The sequence below is a fragment of the Zingiber officinale genome, chromosome 1B (assembly GCF_018446385.1).
Source record: "Zingiber officinale cultivar Zhangliang chromosome 1B, Zo_v1.1, whole genome shotgun sequence".
Lineage (NCBI taxonomy): Eukaryota > Viridiplantae > Streptophyta > Magnoliopsida > Zingiberales > Zingiberaceae > Zingiber > Zingiber officinale.
In genome coordinates this window covers 143011715-143031337 of record NC_055986.1, presented here as the reverse complement: position 1 = coordinate 143031337, position 19623 = coordinate 143011715, and the positions used below count along the sequence as shown (strand labels likewise).

At 34.4% G+C, this 19623-nt stretch overlaps 2 protein-coding genes across 2 annotated transcripts; both read left to right on the top strand.

Moving 5' to 3' along the window:
* The first annotated feature begins 378 nt into the window (after nt 1-378).
* Nucleotides 379-4145, top strand: LOC121982898 (ras-related protein Rab7-like). The gene is made up of 7 exons (XM_042535915.1): nt 379-540; nt 632-658; nt 794-893; nt 2949-3095; nt 3194-3274; nt 3498-3643; nt 3893-4145. The coding sequence occupies exons 1-7, from the start codon at nt 488-490 to the stop codon at nt 3960-3962; spliced, it is 624 nt and encodes a 207-aa protein (XP_042391849.1). The 5' UTR covers nt 379-487; the 3' UTR covers nt 3963-4145.
* Nucleotides 4146-4708: 563 nt separating this feature from the next.
* LOC121982885 (TOM1-like protein 9) lies at nt 4709-19306 on the top strand. The gene is made up of 9 exons (XM_042535909.1): nt 4709-5047; nt 7824-7902; nt 10117-10215; nt 10294-10398; nt 13396-13550; nt 14198-14279; nt 14560-14645; nt 15460-15630; nt 18007-19306. The coding sequence occupies exons 1-9, from the start codon at nt 4947-4949 to the stop codon at nt 19139-19141; spliced, it is 2013 nt and encodes a 670-aa protein (XP_042391843.1). The 5' UTR covers nt 4709-4946; the 3' UTR covers nt 19142-19306.
* Nucleotides 19307-19623: the final 317 nt, after the last annotated feature.

Genomic DNA, 19623 nt, shown 5'->3' with positions numbered 1-19623 from the left:
CTTTTTCACGAAGTATTATCCAAAGCTTTAACTCTTGCAATTGGTGGGTTTAACATCAGCGTGACTATTGGGCCGGCCTCCTCCTCCGGAGAAACCAGCCGAGGTTTCGATGCTACTTAGGAAGTTTTTGATCCTCTCAAATCAACCAACAGGTTCCATTGAAATTGATAATTTTACCCTGCAGAAAGGATGCACTTTTTAAAATTTCTTGCACTCTCAAGGCAAGTTTGTATTGGACGAGTGGGATGATTAAGCGGGGAGGGGAATTGGATTTAATGGGGGTATTTTAGGGAGAATGAGATCTTTGTCTAGGAGTTTTTGGAAAATGAAGCCTGTAATGGTAGTTTTGTAAAAATCAGGGGCCTAAAAGCTTTCCCCCGGCTGAATTATAGGGCTCGCCGGCTTGATCGCAAGACTCCCGAAGAAATCCTGATCGCGGGTCCTTGAGGATTTCTCCTCGTTCTCGACGCTGCCTATCTGCGAATCCATGGCGTCCCGGCGGCGTATGCTTCTCAAAGTCATCATACTAGGCGACAGCGGGTGTGATTTCCATCTCCTTTACTCGGAAAAATGTTTTTTGTATGCGATAACTTAGAATGTTTTCTTATGCGTAAATTGTCTTCGTTGTTAGGGTTGGAAAGACATCGCTGATGAATCAGTACGCTCAAATTGCTTTTTCCCTTTTTGCTTTCGCCCTCTTTTTATCTTAATTTTGGTTAAAAGGTTTGTTTTTTTTTTTGGTGGAATTATCGTATTTGTGATGCGTAATTTGGAACTGGATGGTAATCATTAGATATGTAAACAAGAAGTTCAGCAATCAGTATAAAGCCACCATTGGAGCCGATTTTTTGACTAAGGAAGTCCAGATCGATGATAGATTGTTCACCTTGCAGGTAAAGAACTTCACAATGTGGTTTTTTGTTAGCTTTCTTGTCCTACATCTCTTTGATTAATTTTTTTCCTATGAATGATACTAGTTCACTGATATAACATTTATGTTTGTTGTGTTATTATTATTATTTATTGGTTTTGTGCTTTCTTTTGGCAATCTACTGCAGACATGTCCGTGTAAAAAAGAGAAAGTTAGCATTTAGTTCCTAAAATATGCCTTTCGTTGTTTTTGCGTGGGTTTTCTCGTATGTTGATGCTATTGTTTATTCTAACATCTAGATCTTCCAAGTTAATATGGTTATTGTCTTGAAACTTACATCTCTATTCATAATATTATTTACTCAACTTGTTGAATGTGCAAACACAAAAAAAAATTTCTGATTGCCTTTTATTCTACTCATAATTAGAATGGTCCACGTCACTGATGTCCACTAATTGCAAACAGTGGTTATATTAACAAGCCATAAGTTCTAACTATTTGGACTTCTGAAATTTCTGCTATTTTATGGAATTAAAATCTATAGGGAAGCTTATCATGAGGATTACTGATAAACTCTACACTATTTATTAATTTATTTTTACCAAATCACACCCCTCTTATGTGCTTTTGATCAAATCATGCTCCATTGTTGGTTTTTAGTTAAGTAAATCAAGCCCCTTGTCTTAAATTTTTTGGTTTTTAAACTTCCCTCCAAAACTCAAATGCAAGCTGATATACATATCAGTCTGTGACATGATTTTTAAAATAAAAAAATAGATATATTAGTTCCTTCCAGTCTAAGATGTCACTGTGGGTTTCCCTAGATCTTATTGTTCTCGAACATGGGTTTCTAAACCTAGAAGTTGATTTGAGAACCAACTTGCATGGTGAAAAATGACAACAATTAATATCAGTTCATGGGGTCAAACATCTCAAGTTTATGCAGAATTAAGGCATGAAAGATTTTCAAAATGGCCATCTTAGGTTAGAAGACACTCGAATATCTAATTTTTATTGTGATTCTATGTCTTGGTAATCATCTTGTGGGACATTTTTCATCATGCAAGCTACTTTGCAAAGTCAAAATCTCAACTGTATGCAAGACTAAGGTATGAGAAACCCCTTAATAGCCATCATAGGATGGAAACAACTCAAATGCACATTTTTTTTTGTTCAGAAATCAGATATTTAAGAGGCCTGATTTGATAAATTTCCCTATATTAATATTTCCTAGGTTGGATTTTGATGCAACAATTTCACTTCATATTTTTCTGTACTGTAGTAAATGATGCGCTCATGTTGAATATCCTATTTTCCCCATGCTTATCCAACTTATGATGAATGTAGTTCTGAATTGGTATTCTTTTTGAGCAACCATGGCTATACCATGCTCAAAACATTTTTATTGATCAATGAAATGTACAAGAGAATAGTTAAGACAATGTACCTAGAATGCCATTACATTTCTTACAAAGTTACAATAGAGGATAGCAAAGTGCAAATGCTTCAACTAGATATTATATCAAACTTGGCTAGCAACTGTTTCTGACTTTATGGTAACTTATTGGATCTATTGTTGTTACTTTTATTATTGTTGTCCCCTATTGCAGTTCTGAATTAGGTAATATACATTGTCAGGCGTGGAGGTGATAGTGGCTATATTAGATAACTTTTGGATCCTGGAGATTGTTCTATCATTCTATCAGTTAACAGAAAAATGTTCTTGCTCTTGGAACATTTTTATGATTCGATATTTTACTTTACAATTAAGGACAAGCTGGAAAAGTACACTAGTAAAAATTAATACAGCCTCATCATTGTCTTAGAAATAAAAGGGATAACAGCTGAAATAGTGAGCTAATATGTTCTTCATAATTTTGTCTTTTTTGATTTTTTTTGGGCACTGGGAGAGGTCAGGTCATGGGTGTTCAGCAAAAGCAATGACGGGCGATTTCATTCTAATATGCTTTTATTTCTAATAAAGTTTTATAGAGCTCACGTAATCTTTTCCTTAGATTATTGGTTGTGTATATTGTAGTAGTTTCTATAAGTTCATTTGCTATGTTTTATTATTTAGATATGGGACACAGCAGGACAGGAAAGGTTTCAGAGCCTTGGTGTGGCTTTCTATCGTGGAGCTGATTGTTGTGTCCTTGTCTATGATGTTAATGTTATGAAATCATTTGATAATTTGAATAATTGGCGTGAGGAATTTCTGGTTCAGGTAAATGATGTTGACCCTCTTCACTGTGTGATTTGCAACAAGATAAAGAGTAATGAAAGTTTTGTTATGTTATATCTGCGCGGTTATCTCATTTTCAGGCTAGTCCATCAGACCCTGAGAACTTCCCTTTCATAGTTTTGGGTAACAAGATTGATATTGATGGTGGCAACAGCCGTGTGGTAAGTCATTCTCTCCTTTACCTTCAATGTATGAATCCAAGTCCAGCACAATAGTGAAATATCATAGATGTGTCTATCTAAACACCAAGCAAACAATATAGATACGTTTAACTCTATTGCATTCTTTTGAGAAAATGCTAGTCCGGTAAAGATAAAATTGACTGATTAACACTAGGATACTATACGTGTTTTAAAATGCTTCTTTCCATTTCTGTGATTTCAGGTCTCTGAAAAGAAAGTGAAGGCATGGTGTGCTTCAAAGGGAAACATTCCCTATTTTGAGACGTCAGCTAAAGAAGGGTTCAATGTGGAAGCTGCTTTTCAGTGTATTGCCAAAAATGCCCTAAAGAATGAACCAGAGGAAGATATGTAAGTATCACTGCTATCATCTGCATTGTCCTTCATTAACCATAATTATAAGACTATCTTCTCCAAGTGAAATATTGACACCTAAAGTAATCAGCGTTTTACATAACTGCATAGGGAAGACATGAAATTTTCCATAGCATTTACATTGTTGATCTGGGTTTTGAACTGTAGCAGTTCAACTGTTACTGAAGTTAGCTTCAACTAATTTGTTATTATATTGATGTAATTTTTTCAATATCAAACATGCAGATATCTACCGGATACAATCGATGTGGCAGGACGTGCAACCCAACAGCAGTCATCTGGTTGCGAGTGTTAGATGGAACTAGACCAGGATTGTTACCTGCCATATTAACCGACTCATTATGCTCTCGGCTTCACCTGTAATGTAGGTCATACTTAAGTGGTGATTGGTACTAGTCATGTTTTTCTTGTTTATGTCATGTACAACTCTTGTTCTATCTTTTTGCCATCATTCAATGAGAAGTGATTCTTTTCCCGAGAGAGTTGCTAATAGACAGAAACCTGCAAATCTGTTTTAGTTGTAAGAATGACCAATTAATGATATTTTGATTCCACCAAGCTGATGGCAATTTACAACCATCGGAGGCCCGGAGGGAGGGAAAAGTGATAATAATTCACAAATGGTTTGGAAACATTGTCTATTGCACCTGTGTACTAGACAAATCTGGAAGCTCGGTGCACTTGATAAATCCGGAAGCACAAGCAGTTCCTTGTTTAATAGTCAACGTCTTAAATTTATAATTCTTTATTTAATAGTCAATGCCTATGGATCGTAATTAATTACGATCGAATCGTAATATGATCCGACTGCAATCACACTTTTTTATTTTTTTTAAGCAGGAGGTCTCCCCATTGCAAAGATACCGATAAAAGTATATATATATATATAAAAGTTTCAAATTTTAAATTTTTAAAATTTTGATGATGCCTACCGCACCAATCCGTGCATATCACGGGTCCAGGCAATTCGGTCCGTCTGGACCCGCCATAGATTGATAAAATTTCAACCATTTAAATTATTTGGCTGGCGGTCAATCCGACGGCCAAACCCCACGGCTGGAAAAGGAAAAGGAGACTAGATCCACTGCACGCTGTCTGCTCGAGCACGCTGTCTGCTCCTCGAGGGAGGGATTCCTCGTTCCTCCCTTCGCTTCTCTGCTTTGGGGTCGATCCCAGGCGAGGGTCAGCGGGTTCTCTTGGGTTCTTAATCTGCTCGGATCTCGCTAGGTGGTCGCCCCGATATTTGTCGGTCGCATTCCGAGGTTTTGGAAAAGAAGCGATGGCTGCCGCGCTGGTGGATCGCGCGACAAGCGATATGCTTATCGGCCCTGACTGGGCGATGAACGTACAGATCTGCGATATTCTCAATCGCGATCCTGGGTACGCGGCTCTTAGATGTTGTCGGTGTTTGTTGCACTGACTGTATTCACTTTTGAATCAATGCGATAGTTAATTTGTTTGGCGTTTTTGTTTTCTGGAATCTTTTCAGGAACTTATTTGTTGCTAATTTCTTGCATTCTTGGTCTTCTTGCAATTTTGTTGTTCTTCATGCATTCTTGGTCTTCGTCTTCCTTGGCGAAAAGGATAGAGTTTCTAGGAGCTTATGAGTTTTAGCCAGTGTAACTTCGAATAAGAATTTCTCAAACTTAGATAGCTATTTATGGTTCGTGGAAGAGAGACGCCTAAAATCCTTGTGCGCGCAGCTATTATCTGTTCTTCAACTTAGATACTCTAGCAAGCAAGTAGTACTTCTTTGGCAGTAAGTGTTCACTCAATCAAGTTTATGAATATGCACTTTATAGGATAAATATGAAGTTCTCCTATGGGATCAGATTCAACTACAGTTTGACACACAAGATGAGTCCTTGGAAGTAGAATATGCTTAGGTTTGAATATCTTGCTTCATCATGTTCAAGTGTGTGGCAAGATAATTTTTTTTTTAAACTTTAAATTTCAGCTTCATGCAATTCATATTTAGTTGTTAGGATAGTTACTTGTGCAGTTCATGTTTTCCTTGTGCATTCGTATGATAACTGGAAAGAGTTTCAGAAAAGGTAGTAGGGTGAATGATACAACTTTTGTTTGGAATATTGTATGGAATGCGTATCATGTTCTACAGTCAGACACTTCCTTTTCTAAGGTCTTGTTATACTTGTTTTTTCTATTTCTTTCATGAACTTGTCAACATTGAACTACGAAATCTTCAAATTTTAGTCTTCATTTGAAAGAAAAACCATTTTTTTCAGCTTACTATATTTAAATTACTTTAGATATCCCTTTGTGGTTGAGTGAATATGCATTTAAGCATCCATTCAGAAATTAGCTTGAATCTTTTTTTAATGATTTTCTTGTGGAGCGTTATACACCACCACCAATCTACTTTAAACAATTTGTTTTATATATTATGTTGATTTCAGCACAGGATTTAACTAATGGCTAAATGTATAGGAGCACCGTGTACCCCCTAGTAACTTGGCGGTAGGCTATAAGCTGACTCCGTGATCTACCTCCCTTCACATAATCTGGGCATAATCACCTTTTGCTACAATAGGAGCACCATGTCTTGTTTGAGTTAGCTTGCTAGTTCTACTATCTGCACTACAATTAATTAGATTAACAACTCTGGTTATTATTGCTAGCTTCAAAGATAATGACAAAGATAATTAAAGCACTTAGAAAAACCAGTAATGCTGATATAAAACTTGGTATAAAACAAGTTTATACTTTCATTTTATTTGCTTGTACCCTTTCTTTGCTTTAATATTTGTTGACTGTTTGATCATCATCCTCATCATCAAGCTGTGTTTATCCAAATATTTGGAATCAGCTACCTACATATTATTCGCTTGATTGATCTCCATTCAAGGCAATGTTTGTTGACTGTATTTATTTTTCCTTATTTGACTTGACTATACCATATCATGTGAATGCTCCATTGTAATTTTTTTTATGCTTAATTGGCATTTTTTTAGATTTTGTTTTTATATTGAATCTATTTTAAACAATATCATACTATGCATCTAAAGCCTTGTGAAAGCCACAAAATTTTATTTGTCTACAACAATAACTCATTACAAAAAACATTGATAAATTGCATCAATAGTCTTCTTGTTTTACCAAATAATTTATTTTGTTCAGTACATTTCATTAGTGATGTCAACCGTTAGTGTATAATGAGAATAATTGTAACTTGCAGTCAAACTATTGGTGTTAGAACTACAAGCCATTACTCTCAACTACTTGTAGTTGACTACATGAACCTTATCTTGCCACTATACTCTATGGAAGTTGCAAACTATATCACTAGCAATACTCTGTCCTATTATACAATATTTAGTTATATTAAAGAGAGTGTTCTTCAGTTTTCTTTACTCAGATTTTTCAACTTTAATTGATATAATCCGTCTAACTAAAAACTCTATTGGTTGCCTTTGAATATGCCCATATCATATTAATTTACTTTCTCATTTTATCATCTATTGGAGCTAACACTCAATTGCTCTCATAACCTCACACATCCATTTTAACATTCTCATCTCTGCTTTATTGACTAGAAAAGCATAAAACACACCCGGTTTATATCTTCTAGGTCCCTATTTCTCTAATAAAATTCACCAAATCTGACCTGAATCTATAAACTTATTCCTTGAGCTAATCATCATCCAACATTTGAACCATGTTTTCCAACATTTGAACCATGCTTAATTTTGTTCGTAGTGTCAAGTTTCTAGGTTATATATTGTTCAACTTTTTGGTGCTTTTCCATGTTACATGGCCACAAATTCCTTAAAAATGACTATTTTATCAATGGGACAAAATTCATGTACTTTAGAAACAAGGAACCATTGTGAATTAGTGGATGCCAATCAACCTAATAGATTTAGTACATGAACTTTTTTATTTTAATTATTTTCATTTGTGGCATGATAGTTCTTCTAAAATAAAAACCTAAAGTAGATTATGAAGTAGTATGGATTAACAACATAATGCCGACAGAATGGTTATCAAAGCCATACTTAACCATAATTCAAATCTTTGCTGCACGATTTTGCTTATATGGCTGGTTGGACTTTCTTTACATTGTTTATTGAGTGATTTCGTTGTTATAGTTAGAACCTCTCTAACACTAACTTAACATTGGTTGTAATCTTATCAGGCAGGCAAAGGAAGTTATCAAAGGACTCAAGAGGCGCATTGGTCATAAAAATCCTAGAGTTCAGCTACTTGCACTAACAGTAAGTATAAAACTAGCACATGTTTTCTCCACTTTTGAAATTGCGCTTGAGGGACGATATTTATGTTGCCGCACAGGTGGTGATTTAATATCTATCTTTTTAATGAGTATCCATTTTTGGTTGTCTCATAACTAAATGTGGTTGTTGTGTTTGATCCTAATAATGGAATTCTATTTATGGCAATTGTTTATCTTATTGTCCTTATGTGGGTATCTTTTTTCTTTCTCCTATTTGTATTATAGGGTGTACCTCTTATTTGTATTGGCAAAGTGATCTTGTGAATGACAATGGTCTCTAGACATAAAGATGAAGGTGCATAACTTGATATATACTGCCCCCAGATCTGTATTGGTTCAATCTGTTTGCAAAGGCATGATTCTTCAACCCCTTACATGAGTGTTGAAGTGCAGAATTACCTAATTTGACCTACACTTAATTGCACTAAGGATGCATGTATTGGTTCAGGTTGACTTTGGTAAATATAATTAAATTAGACTCTGATACTGTTTCTTGATTGCAAAATCATCGATTATCTGATTTGACTTTTCTAGCTTTTTTTTTTTCCTTTTCCCTTAAAAAAGATCTTGAAGTTGACTGATTCTTGCAAACGTATTTAACTGTAGATTCATTTGAATTTTAAACAGGCAAAATATCAGTTGGAGCATGAAATCATTTATCAGAAAAACTAGAAGTATATCAGTTTATCATTAGTTGGTAGATATACTAGATTTAATCTTTTGTTTGTGACATAATAAATCATTTATTTTGTCCAGGCATTAGTGCTTCCCCTAAATTTGCATATCAATTTCTTGTTTAGACATGCATCAATAATGATTTTATTCAATCTGTTGATTGTGGATCTTTGATATGCATTTCATTTAAATTGGATAATCCTTAAGACTATGAGTCATATTTTATTCTATCCCCTTAACTTTAATTCACATCTTGACATTTTTATCTTTTCTTAGTTTTTTTGGATCTATGGTAACACTTGCACTCTTGTCAATAATTTTCTAAAATTTCATTGCATATTTGGTCCATGGTTTGAGATATCATACTATGCTGGGTGAAACGTATTGTTCCAGTAAATCACCGAAACTCAATACCACTCGACACCAAGGTTTAAAATCTCGAGTCATTCTTGCAATTTTGGTATTTGACCAGAAAGATATTGGTCCAGTATTGTGTCGACATTCCGATGCATGGTGTTAGTGATAGATTGGAGGTTGAAGGATCAAGGATGAAGGAGATGAAACAAAGAGAGGTGACATTATCTATGGTGAATGATATCGAGTTTCAATAATTTACCGATATGGTATAAGATTTAAAATCATGGTTGTTATAGACAATGTCTCCTTCCTATGCTTCATCTTCTTCTTCAATTTCTATCCATTGTTGACACCATGCATCAAAACATTAACATGAAATTGAAACATTATCGTTCTAGTCAAAGACCGAACCAAAACTTTGGCATGGCTCGAGATTTTTAACCTTGATTTGGTCTCTTGATTTTGGATACACCTAGGAATTCTATTTAAGATAATTGGTGGGAATTAAATTATGGCAATTTAATTTGAGGTTTAAACAACGGACAATGGAGTATGAACTGAAGTTGAGAGTTTAATGTCTAATTAACTTCCAGAAAGTTCAAACTTTCTTGTCTTGACAAATGAATTGTTTTCACTTATAACAAATGCTAAAATATCTGGGTTTGGATTGATTAGACTGTTGGTCTATAATTATAATTTTTTGTAATCTTAGTAGTACACATCTATACTAAGAATCAGATATTAAAGTTTGTTCAATGAGGATCAGGACAACTGCTAGTTGTTTATTAATTCTTCAACATGTGTGATTCAAATTCATCATAAGAGAGTGGCCTAGACTTTTGACCTTTTCTTTTTGACTTGGATCAATGCTTCTAGAAATACTACAATAAAAGGAGAAAAGTAGTTCATACTGCTCTCAAGGTTTCAGAAGAGTTAATTTTTGAACAGAATCAATCAATCGAAATGCTAATGTTTTGTCCACGGTTTCTCTTTTATGTTTATGTTTGTTTAAGGATAAACTCCATGAGCTGCACACTGTATATCTAGGCTAATTTCCATTTTATCGATAAATTTATTTATCTCATATTGTTATTTTGTTGCAGCTTTCACATTTCTGCATGTTTGTTTTTGTAATGCAAGTCTTTATTTTGACCTGATCTGACAGCTGCTGGAGACAGTGATAAAAAATTGTGGTGATATTGTCCACATGTATGTTGCTGAGAAAGATGTTCTACGCAAGATGGTCAAAATTGTAAAGAGGAAGGTTAAAACTTTGATGTAATGTATGGATTTAAGTTTCAAAATATTTCTCCTTCAAATCATGAGATTTTCCAATTTACAGCCAGATCCACAAGTCCAAGAAAAGATATTAGTTCTAATTGACACTTGGCAAGAGGCTCTTGGTGGGCGGTGCCCCCAATATAATGCCGCATATCAAGAATTGTTGGTAAACTTGATATATTCATTTATCTAGCTGCAAATAAGCTTTAGCACTCCGAAGTACTTATTGACTTTTAAGTTGCTTTAGTCATTTTTTTTCCCTCTGGACGCCAGAAACTGAAAAAATGGATTCATAGGACATAATGCCCTTCCAATTTTCGAAATGTGTTAAATGTTGGCCTAATATATGTGTGCTAGCAGTTACTCTTTCCATATTCTAATGTTTTCCATGTGATTTCAAACATTTTTTTGATAACTTATGAAATTTAATTTTGTTTACTTTACAATTGATATTGTGTTAATTGATGAGATTATTAAGAAATTAATCACGAAATTTTAATCGTGAGATTTTATAAACTAAAGGTTTAAAATTAAGCGACACAAATTGAATATCTAAAGCCATGGTTTGAAATCTTGTTTCATTGTGTTGGGTGACACAGTAGAACCTCTAGTAAATTACCCAAATCCTATACAGGTCAACACAATTAATTTCTCTTGAGTTGCCCATGTTTGTTGTACCAACTCTTGGCACGCTTTGCCATGCATCATGACTATTCAAAAAAATTTGTTACTAATCGTTTTAAAATACTAATTCTATTGATTATTCAATTTTTATACTTTTTTTAATTTTTTTTAATTTTCAGGAGTAACAAGTTAAGTGGAGGAAGATTATAAAAGTAAAATTTGTAGAACTTATCTGCATTTTAATTCAACTATCTAATGATATACACATATTAAAAATTGATTAGCCAAGTGAAAGTGATTTAAATGAGTAAAATCCATATGAATTCATCTTGGCTCATTTTAACACATTATTTTTTTTTAAAAAAAATATGGTTCTACAATAAATTTTTAGTTCAATTAAATATAGTTTTTAAAGAAGTAAATAGACCTATGTGAAATGATATAAGGACTAACTGAAGAGGTTTGAGTGTTGACACAACATGGTGATGAAATGATACTATTTCGGCTAGGGATCGTAACTTTTGCATGGAATGGTACTTTAATTCTTGCGCTCTTCCAATGCATAGCATCACTTTGATATTAACTAGGTGTAATAAATAATTGAGATGTCAATAATATTTTATAACTTATTACTCTGAAATTTTAATTTAAATTACTTTTAATTGATATACACTTATATTTGAAGAGTATGAGATTAAAGCTTATTTGAATCTCTTGCATAACACTTGGAAGTGTGATGACATGCAATGTGTTGGCACAACACAGCAAGGAAACTAGACTGAAACTCCAACATGACACTAATTTCAAATCTGGTTAAAAAATTAGTTTAATAAAACAATTGGAGAACAACCTTTGTTGGATGAATATGAAATTATTGCATGTGTTTTAGTTTAGATAACTTTGGATTCTTTATTCGACAGGGAGATATTGACGAAGATATCATTGAATACATAAATAATTGATATTGAAATTTAAATGAGCTTTTGAAATCTTGTATGATCATTGTGTACCTCCACTGCTAAAAGAAAATTTATTAATATTGTACCATAATTTATCATATTTGTAAATTATAGTGTTGGGCTATTAGTAAGCAATATGTATAAAACCTCAATATATCATGAGAATTTTGAAATGAATTTGTGAGATTATGTTAAAATGAAAAAAAATTCTACAGGAACAATTAAGTGTAATCTCAATTGATAATAAAATGTGTAATAAAAATGTTAACATGGTTATATGTTCAAAGGCAATTAATGTGTTGTGTAGTTAGACAAGTTGTGTTGATTATAGTTGAAGACAAAAAAGTTACAGGAAAACCAATGAGGACTCTTGGTAACAACATAAAAAATGAATAAAGAGATTCGAAAATTACTAGTGGTATATCATCTGATAGAGTTTGGTAGAGGAATACAATAGATTTAGCCAACTCTAAATAATTGGAACCTAACACGACTTGATACTGATGCTGAATTTAACTAAAAACTACAGTGGATGAAAGCATGGCCACAAACTGTACTAGATGGAAATGAGGAAAGGGTGACAACATTTTCTGGCTAGATAGTGAGACATGGCTCAATGAGATATTGAATTGGATGAATACAAAATTTTTGCTAAGGTTTTAGATAGCTTTGGAATTTTTATTTGATAAGGAGATATTGATGAAGATATCATTGACTTTAACGAATCATTGGAATCTTGTATCATTATCATGTACCTTCAAGTCTACAAGAAAAATTTAGCAACATTGTAGTATCATCTATACTTTGTGGATTAAAGTGTAGGGTAATTAGAAAGCAATATCTACAAAACGTCAATTTAAGTAGCGATGAAAATGTTGAAATGAATATATGAGAGTGTTAAAGTAGAAATATACTATTATTCAACAACAATTAGGCGTAGATAATTAAATGTATAATAAAATTGTTATCATGGTTAGATATGTTCAAAGGCAATTAATATGTTGTATAGTTAGACGAATTGAGTTGATAGCTAAACATGTAAAGGCCTAAAGGGTGTAGGAAGAACAATGACAACTCCTGTGAATGACATAAGAAAATGAGTAAAGATATCTGAAAATTACTAGTGATATAGCTTTCGATCGAGTTTGGTAGAGGGATACAATCGATGTAGTTAACTCTAAATAGTTAGTTGGAGTAACATGAATTGGTAATGATGATGAATTTAACCAAAAACTACACTGGATAGAAAGTGAAAACACAGCCAAAAATTGTACTAGATGTAAAAGGGAAAGGATGACAGAACATTTTTCTTGTTATACAGTAAGACAATTAAAGTCTCAATGAGTCATTCCCTGATCTGTTCTTGTTCACAACTGCTATATTGCACATCAGATCTTTACTGTGTATCAGAAAAGTATTATCTTGTCTGTCAATTTCAAGTTCAACTGCATATTTGACTCCCAGAAGAGTTGCTAAATTGATAATTTTGTGTCATTAGAGTTATCCCACTCATCTCAATTCTCTGTTAACATATTTTAGTTGTTGGTTTTCTTAGTCTCTTTTTTATATCTGTGTTTCAGCAAGCTGGAGCTGTATTTCCTCAGAGAGCTGGGAGGTCTGCCCCTACATTCACTCCACAAAAGGAACCTTTGGGCTTGTATCCTCCATCTGGACAGAGTGTCAATTTTCATGAAGTTCTTGATCCTTCGGCCGGAGCTGATTTGCCTGCTTTGAGGTGTTTGCACAACCCTTGTATTTTCTCTGTTGTGTTTCTATAGAAGATTGTGCTTGCAAGAACTGTATAGTTTCGGCGTCATTTTTTTTTACCGATAGATAAAAACTCCAACGTTAAATATACAAGTCTTTATGTTAATATAACTCAGCCAAAGAGGGAGAACACCTATCTTTTTCTCTGTTTTAACTGTTTATTATACTAATCACCTATGTCACATGAAGTATACTCTGTGAATTCACATCCAATTTATAACAAATTATGCCATTATCATTCCCTAAGCGTAGTTTACATTTAATTTCATGTCTCCATGCACAGATGAAGATTAATGTGCGCCACTCATGTTTTGATGGTGATTTTTCAATAGTTCTTACACATACAGTGCATGTAAAATGACCTTAAATTGATATGTAAATGGGAAATTATATATGCTTGTAAACAAATGTGTGACTTGTCGGTGACACAACCTCTCCAAAAAATCGCAAACGCCTCTTTGTTCTTTGTGACCCTTCTAAAAACTTATCAACCATTTAAATACGTTTAATTGAAGACCATTTTTTCCCATAAATGTTTACTTCAGTTTCTTGCTCCATACTGTTTTCTGGTGTGTTAAAACTGCTGCAAGACTAATTGCATTTTAAAATTTGCAGCATAGCTGAAATTCAAAATGCTCGTGGCCTCATGGATGTTCTTTCTGAGATGCTGAATGCTATAGATTCTGGAAACAGAGAGGTATCAGCAATTGGACACTGGAATTTAGAACAAAATCTTTTTGTTTTGTTAATAATATGGAACATTCTTTTCTTTATTTTGAACCATAGAGCATTATGTATCAACTAGGTTATGCTTGGTTAGTATGCTGAATAATTTAGTGATATTTTTTCTAGTCATGTTGAACTTGGTACTAAATTAAGTGCTGTCTTAAAGATTAAATTTATTTCTTATTCTCTTGATATTGGACATGATCTCTTGGCAGAAAATTAACTGCATGTGTTCTAATTCTTATATTTAGGGGCTCAAGCAGGAAGTAATTGTGGACCTCGTTGATCAGTGCCATACTTACAAGCAGAGAGTGGTGCAGCTCATTAACAAAACCTTGTATGTTGTGCCTGCAATTTCCTCTACTTTGATATTTTCTTTGTGAAAGGGTACCTAGATGGAATTTAGATTTCTTTGGCCCTTTAGATGTCTCAATTTTTCTATTGCATCTCAACTAAGGCTTTTGATCCATAGTTTAGGAAATCAATTAAAATAGACCGATTCAAATCAGAATCATTATCTGAGTTTTACTTAGAAATTTTGATACCTTAGAGGGATTCTGAATGATTGTCGGAAATGACCATAATGGGTTGATTGGAGGTGGAGACCAGCAATGAATCTCAAGAGGTGTTTGCAATAAGGAGAAGCAAGGTGTATAAGTTGAAGGCTTCGATTGAAGACAGCAGTGGAACTTGGTCTCAAATGACAATTATGTTGGAGTTTAGTATGTTACTTTGACACTTTATCTACCATTCTTTCTCTGGTACCGACTCTCCTACTGACCAGGTGTAAAGAATTCTTTTATTGAAAAAAGGTCTGCCATCTAGATCCATATTATTGTCTGATCCTCTTGTATTTGGGTCTGAGCAAGATAGGATCTCAAATGTCTGCTTGAAGATTGCATATCTGGTTCTTTGCAAGTTTGGCCCATATATAATTGTTCAGCCATGATGACTTTTGTTCATGCCTAGTCTTCTGCACACTCATGTTCATGCCAACTACTTCGAAGGATTTGTCTAGATTCTGAGCCAGATTCTTTTCTCTATATTAGAATATACTCATAAAGTTTATTCAGTTTGTTTCCTCATACCAGTTTGAAAAGATTAGGAACATTGCATTTTGGCTAATTTACCTGTTTTGCTATTTATAATAGAGACGAGGAGTTACTCGGTCAAGCACTTGCCCTCAATGATGACTTGGAGCGCGTACTTGCAAAACATGATTCTATTGCTGCAGGGATAGCTGTCCAGGTGGCGAAGTCCATATCCCTTCAGGCACTTGTAGATCTTGATGATTCAACAGAAAACAAAGAGACAGGTCAACGGTAAATGATTCTGCCCTTCCCATTTCTCTTAACAAATTCATCGCAAAAGTATGGTGTTTACTTTCAGTTGCCAAATCTATTATTTCTAACCTTTTCCTCTGCGTTAGTTTCCAGTAAGATTTACTAGTTGTGAATTGTGATAAGTGTTATTAAAAGGTGTGCCTTGTCCCTAGAATCTGTACTCTAGATGCATTTAATGGTTGAGGGGAAGACATTTTACCTAAAATACTATGGCACATACCTTCTCAAAGGCCCAAGAAGCTAAAAAATGCACTTAACGATAAATATCAAATCTCTTGTTATCATTCTTCGTGTAGATTTTTATATGCATGGTTTGGACAAAAGTAAAAGAAAAAACAAAATCCAGGAGTCTAAATGCTTTACATACTTTAAGTAGTTTAAAGTGTATGTAATTAATCAATGTGATACTGATATTTTTGAGTAACACGATACTCGTGTGTAATCATTATATCAAGAAAACTGGTACCGTAATAGAATGCTTAATGGAAGTGTGCTTGCCATTGTTTCAGAGCAAAAGGCAAAGTCAGATGAAAACTTAGCAAAGATGGAGTTTCAATGGATGGAATTATTTTCGCAGTTGAAATCTAATAAAGGTATCTCACTAGGCGAACAATACACTTATAGTGGAGCAGTGCATTTCTTCCAAGGGAGGTAGAATGAGTTAGCTATGAAGTGATATGAAGTCAGAAAGCAAATGATGAAAAACTTAATAAATAGTCTAGTCTCAAAAAACTGTGACAATAAAGATACATTAGTACATTAGCACCTGTAGCTTTTTTGATGTGTCAGTACCAGATAAAGATGAAGCAATTGGATCAGGGCTATGTTTGTTTAAAAACTCTTAGATGTAAAGAAAAGACAATTTGTTGAAGATAAGACATGCAAAAGGTGTTCTACCACTGAGTATTAAAAAGGAACAAGATTAATAACTTTAGGTGAGAATTGCATCTCCACAATATTATTTAGGTTAGAAGTATATGAAACATCATATATATATATATATATGCAGGATTGAGTGGATGGCCATTCTTGTGGTCAACAACACCAATAGATTAAGAGCTATTAAGCACAACTCAACAATACTATTTGTATGAGATTCCTCAATATTATTTAGGGTATAATTTATATAGCATCATATGTATGCAGGATTAAGTTGATGATCATTCTTGCAATAACACTACTCGTTTGAGACAAGTAAAGATTGCTTAAATGTATGCAAGAGCATTCTCAGTTTGTAACATATGGTATAAATAACAAATTGTCTTTGTTTTAGAATATTTTGAAAACATTAGACATCTTGAGTTTTTGATACATAGAATCATATCTCACAAGATTAGACATTAAGAAAGGTAAAAAAGATGACATGAACCACTATTACTGTAAATAGGACTAGTCCCTAAACAACATAATGAACTTGACCAATGTCACAAGTTGCCCGTGAATGTTAAAAGGAAAAGGTGATGTTTATTAAGCTCACATATTTCACATGGGAACTTAGTTAGCGAGGCTGCAAACCTGACAAACTCATTTATTATAAGTGCAAATGGATAATCAAGATGTTGATGCCACTAGTAAGGGGTTGTGAATAAGAGGACTAACAGGAGAGTCAAATGTCTTAGGTAATACACAATAGGTAGAATAAAAGGTTCCACAACAATATTCAAAAGAGTGAGGAGAACAACAAAGGGAGCGGTGGTGGCAACTGTGGAGTTAGAATAGGGTTTTGAATACCAAGTGGAGAATAAGGCTTCCGTTATTATATTTGTATCTTGAGGAGGATTACAACTTATATATATATATATATATATATATATTTTTATCCTATCCATTGTGTTTACCAAGTTACCATGTTTCACAAAGTGGTAGTGGCTGACTGTGGAGGTAGAATAGGTTTGACTCTACTACCGAGTAGAAAATCTATTGTTAATTTGTATTCCAAAGGGGATTACAACCAGATATGCATTATCTTTGCGCCCAACTAATTGATCATATATATTTATTTTTTTATGATTAGGGAAGGGACTAGGTCTATTATATCTATTATATTTAGCATACATAAATATATTCTATAATTTTATTGGTATCATTTTTGTTCTATCCGTTGATGACTGTGCCAAATTGCAAGGAAATTTTTTTTCTTTTTTTTGAATCAAAATCAAATTGACACTCCGATAAATTGATTTTTCTAAATTTTCTGCAAATTGGCTTTTGTCCAAAAATCTGTTTTTTTTGGGATTTTGACTTTGGATACCCACCCCTACTTGTGCTTAGGAACTGGCACTTCCTAGCGGCTTGAGAAAATACTGCTTATGATTACATATTTAGCATGATGAGTTTTTAATGCATGTGATGTAGGTCAAATACAAGCACGATAGCCAGTGACAAACCTCCACTTCAGCAATTATCGTTACCTGCTCCTCCAGCCCTCAATGGTTCGGCAACTTCTTTAGCTATAATTGACCCAACAATTGACTTTCTCAGCGGCGAAGATTACAATAAACCCAAAAATGAGAATCTAACCTTGGTACCTATCAGCGAATCACTGAGTAATTCTCCGTCAAACCAAAACATCCGAGCCCTTGCGGACATGTTTTCAAATGCCAATACTGAAGTGAACAGTAGCAATCCCCCAAGGCCATCTGATTCCCAATTGGCATTGTCTGCCCTGCCGGCTTATACTTCTGCAACACCACTCCAGGTGAATCCTCAGCAAATACAACAGCCTGCACAACTCAAGCAAACAAATACTATATTGACCAACAAAGTCCCTACAGACTTTTCATCCCAGCAGCCAGCACAAGGTTATAATGTAAATAACCAAAGCGAAGTTCTTCTTCTAGCACCTTGGGAAGCTCAATCTGCTCCATCCAGTCTCTTCCCTGTTTTGCAGCCTCAACTGCTACAACATGGTCAGTTTGCAGGTAACACCTCATTACCTGGGCCAACTGGCCAATCTGGAAGCTTTCCACCCCAAATTTCCCAACCAATGCCCAGTGGTGGTTTTATGGGGGTAATGCATCAGCAAGTTATGGTAGGCCCTCAAGTAATGCATCAGCAAGTTATGGCAGGCCATCAATTTGGAGGTCTGCAGCCACAGCTTGTCCAGAACAATCAATATGTTGGCATGTATGCACCAATGCAAAATGGCCAGATGAGTGCTATCTATCCACAGCAGGTATATGGTAGTCATATGCCTACCATTAGTCAGCAAGCTCTCTACAGCAATCAGTTGACTGGTTATGGTGGGTATTCGAAGCAACCAGCATCTCAATTCTCTGCTTCGGGAGGTGCCGCATATGGCGGCTATTCTAATCCACATGAACTTTCGCAGATGATGCATGGACTTTCTGTGCAAGATAATCACATGCTTGTCAATAAGACTAATACGAATTCAGTGCCCTCTTACTTGCAACCAATGAACAAGATGCCGAAGGCAGAGGATAAACTATTCGGTGACCTCCTTAGTATGGCGAAAAACAAAGCAAAGTAAACCTACTGCTAATAGTTTGTGGAGCATGTAGAATCAGTGATGGTCCTTTTAAGGTTTCTTTTGATATATATGTATTTTTGTCATTGTAGTTCTGATGTTTTTTTGTGTGTATTTATCATTTTTCAAAACTTCATTCTTGTGCAAAATTATTTCCTTTCAGATTTATACTTTCTTTTTGTGTTGCTCATCCTGGCTTTTCCCTGACTTGTCACCATGCTCAGTTATAAAAAACTATATATTGCAAACCACGGCCCCACTGGTTGATCGATCCTTTTGAGTTGAAGGGTATCAGAAGCTAAAAGAAACACCCCAAAACAATGTACATTATCCGCAGCTGGCACATATGAACTGGCTAATTCCTAATACAGGCATCATCGGAGAAGCTCACATCATCATCAAGGCAACCAATAATATTATCGAAGTTCAGTTACAGTTTGTAATTGTTAAAATCATAAATATGCTAAATGTGATGATCAGTTTGA

What these genes read in the sequence shown, in the direction of transcription:
- LOC121982885 (XM_042535909.1), top strand. Translation starts at nt 4,947, where the DNA reads ATGGCTGCCGCGCTGGTGGATCGCGCGACAAGCGATATGCTTATCGGC. An exon ending in TAGATTCTGGAAACAGAGAG is followed by an intron (nt 14,280 to 14,559) that starts GTATCAGCAATT and finishes TCTTATATTTAG; the next exon opens with GGGCTCAAGCAGGAAGTAAT. An exon ending in AACAAAGAGACAGGTCAACG is followed by an intron (nt 15,631 to 18,006) that starts GTAAATGATTCT and finishes CATGTGATGTAG; the next exon opens with GTCAAATACAAGCACGATAG.
- LOC121982898 (XM_042535915.1), top strand. Translation starts at nt 488, where the DNA reads ATGGCGTCCCGGCGGCGTATGCTTCTCAAAGTCATCATACTAGGCGAC. An exon ending in ATCATACTAGGCGACAGCGG is followed by an intron (nt 541 to 631) that starts GTGTGATTTCCA and finishes CTTCGTTGTTAG; the next exon opens with GGTTGGAAAGACATCGCTGA. An exon ending in ATGGTGGCAACAGCCGTGTG is followed by an intron (nt 3,275 to 3,497) that starts GTAAGTCATTCT and finishes CTGTGATTTCAG; the next exon opens with GTCTCTGAAAAGAAAGTGAA.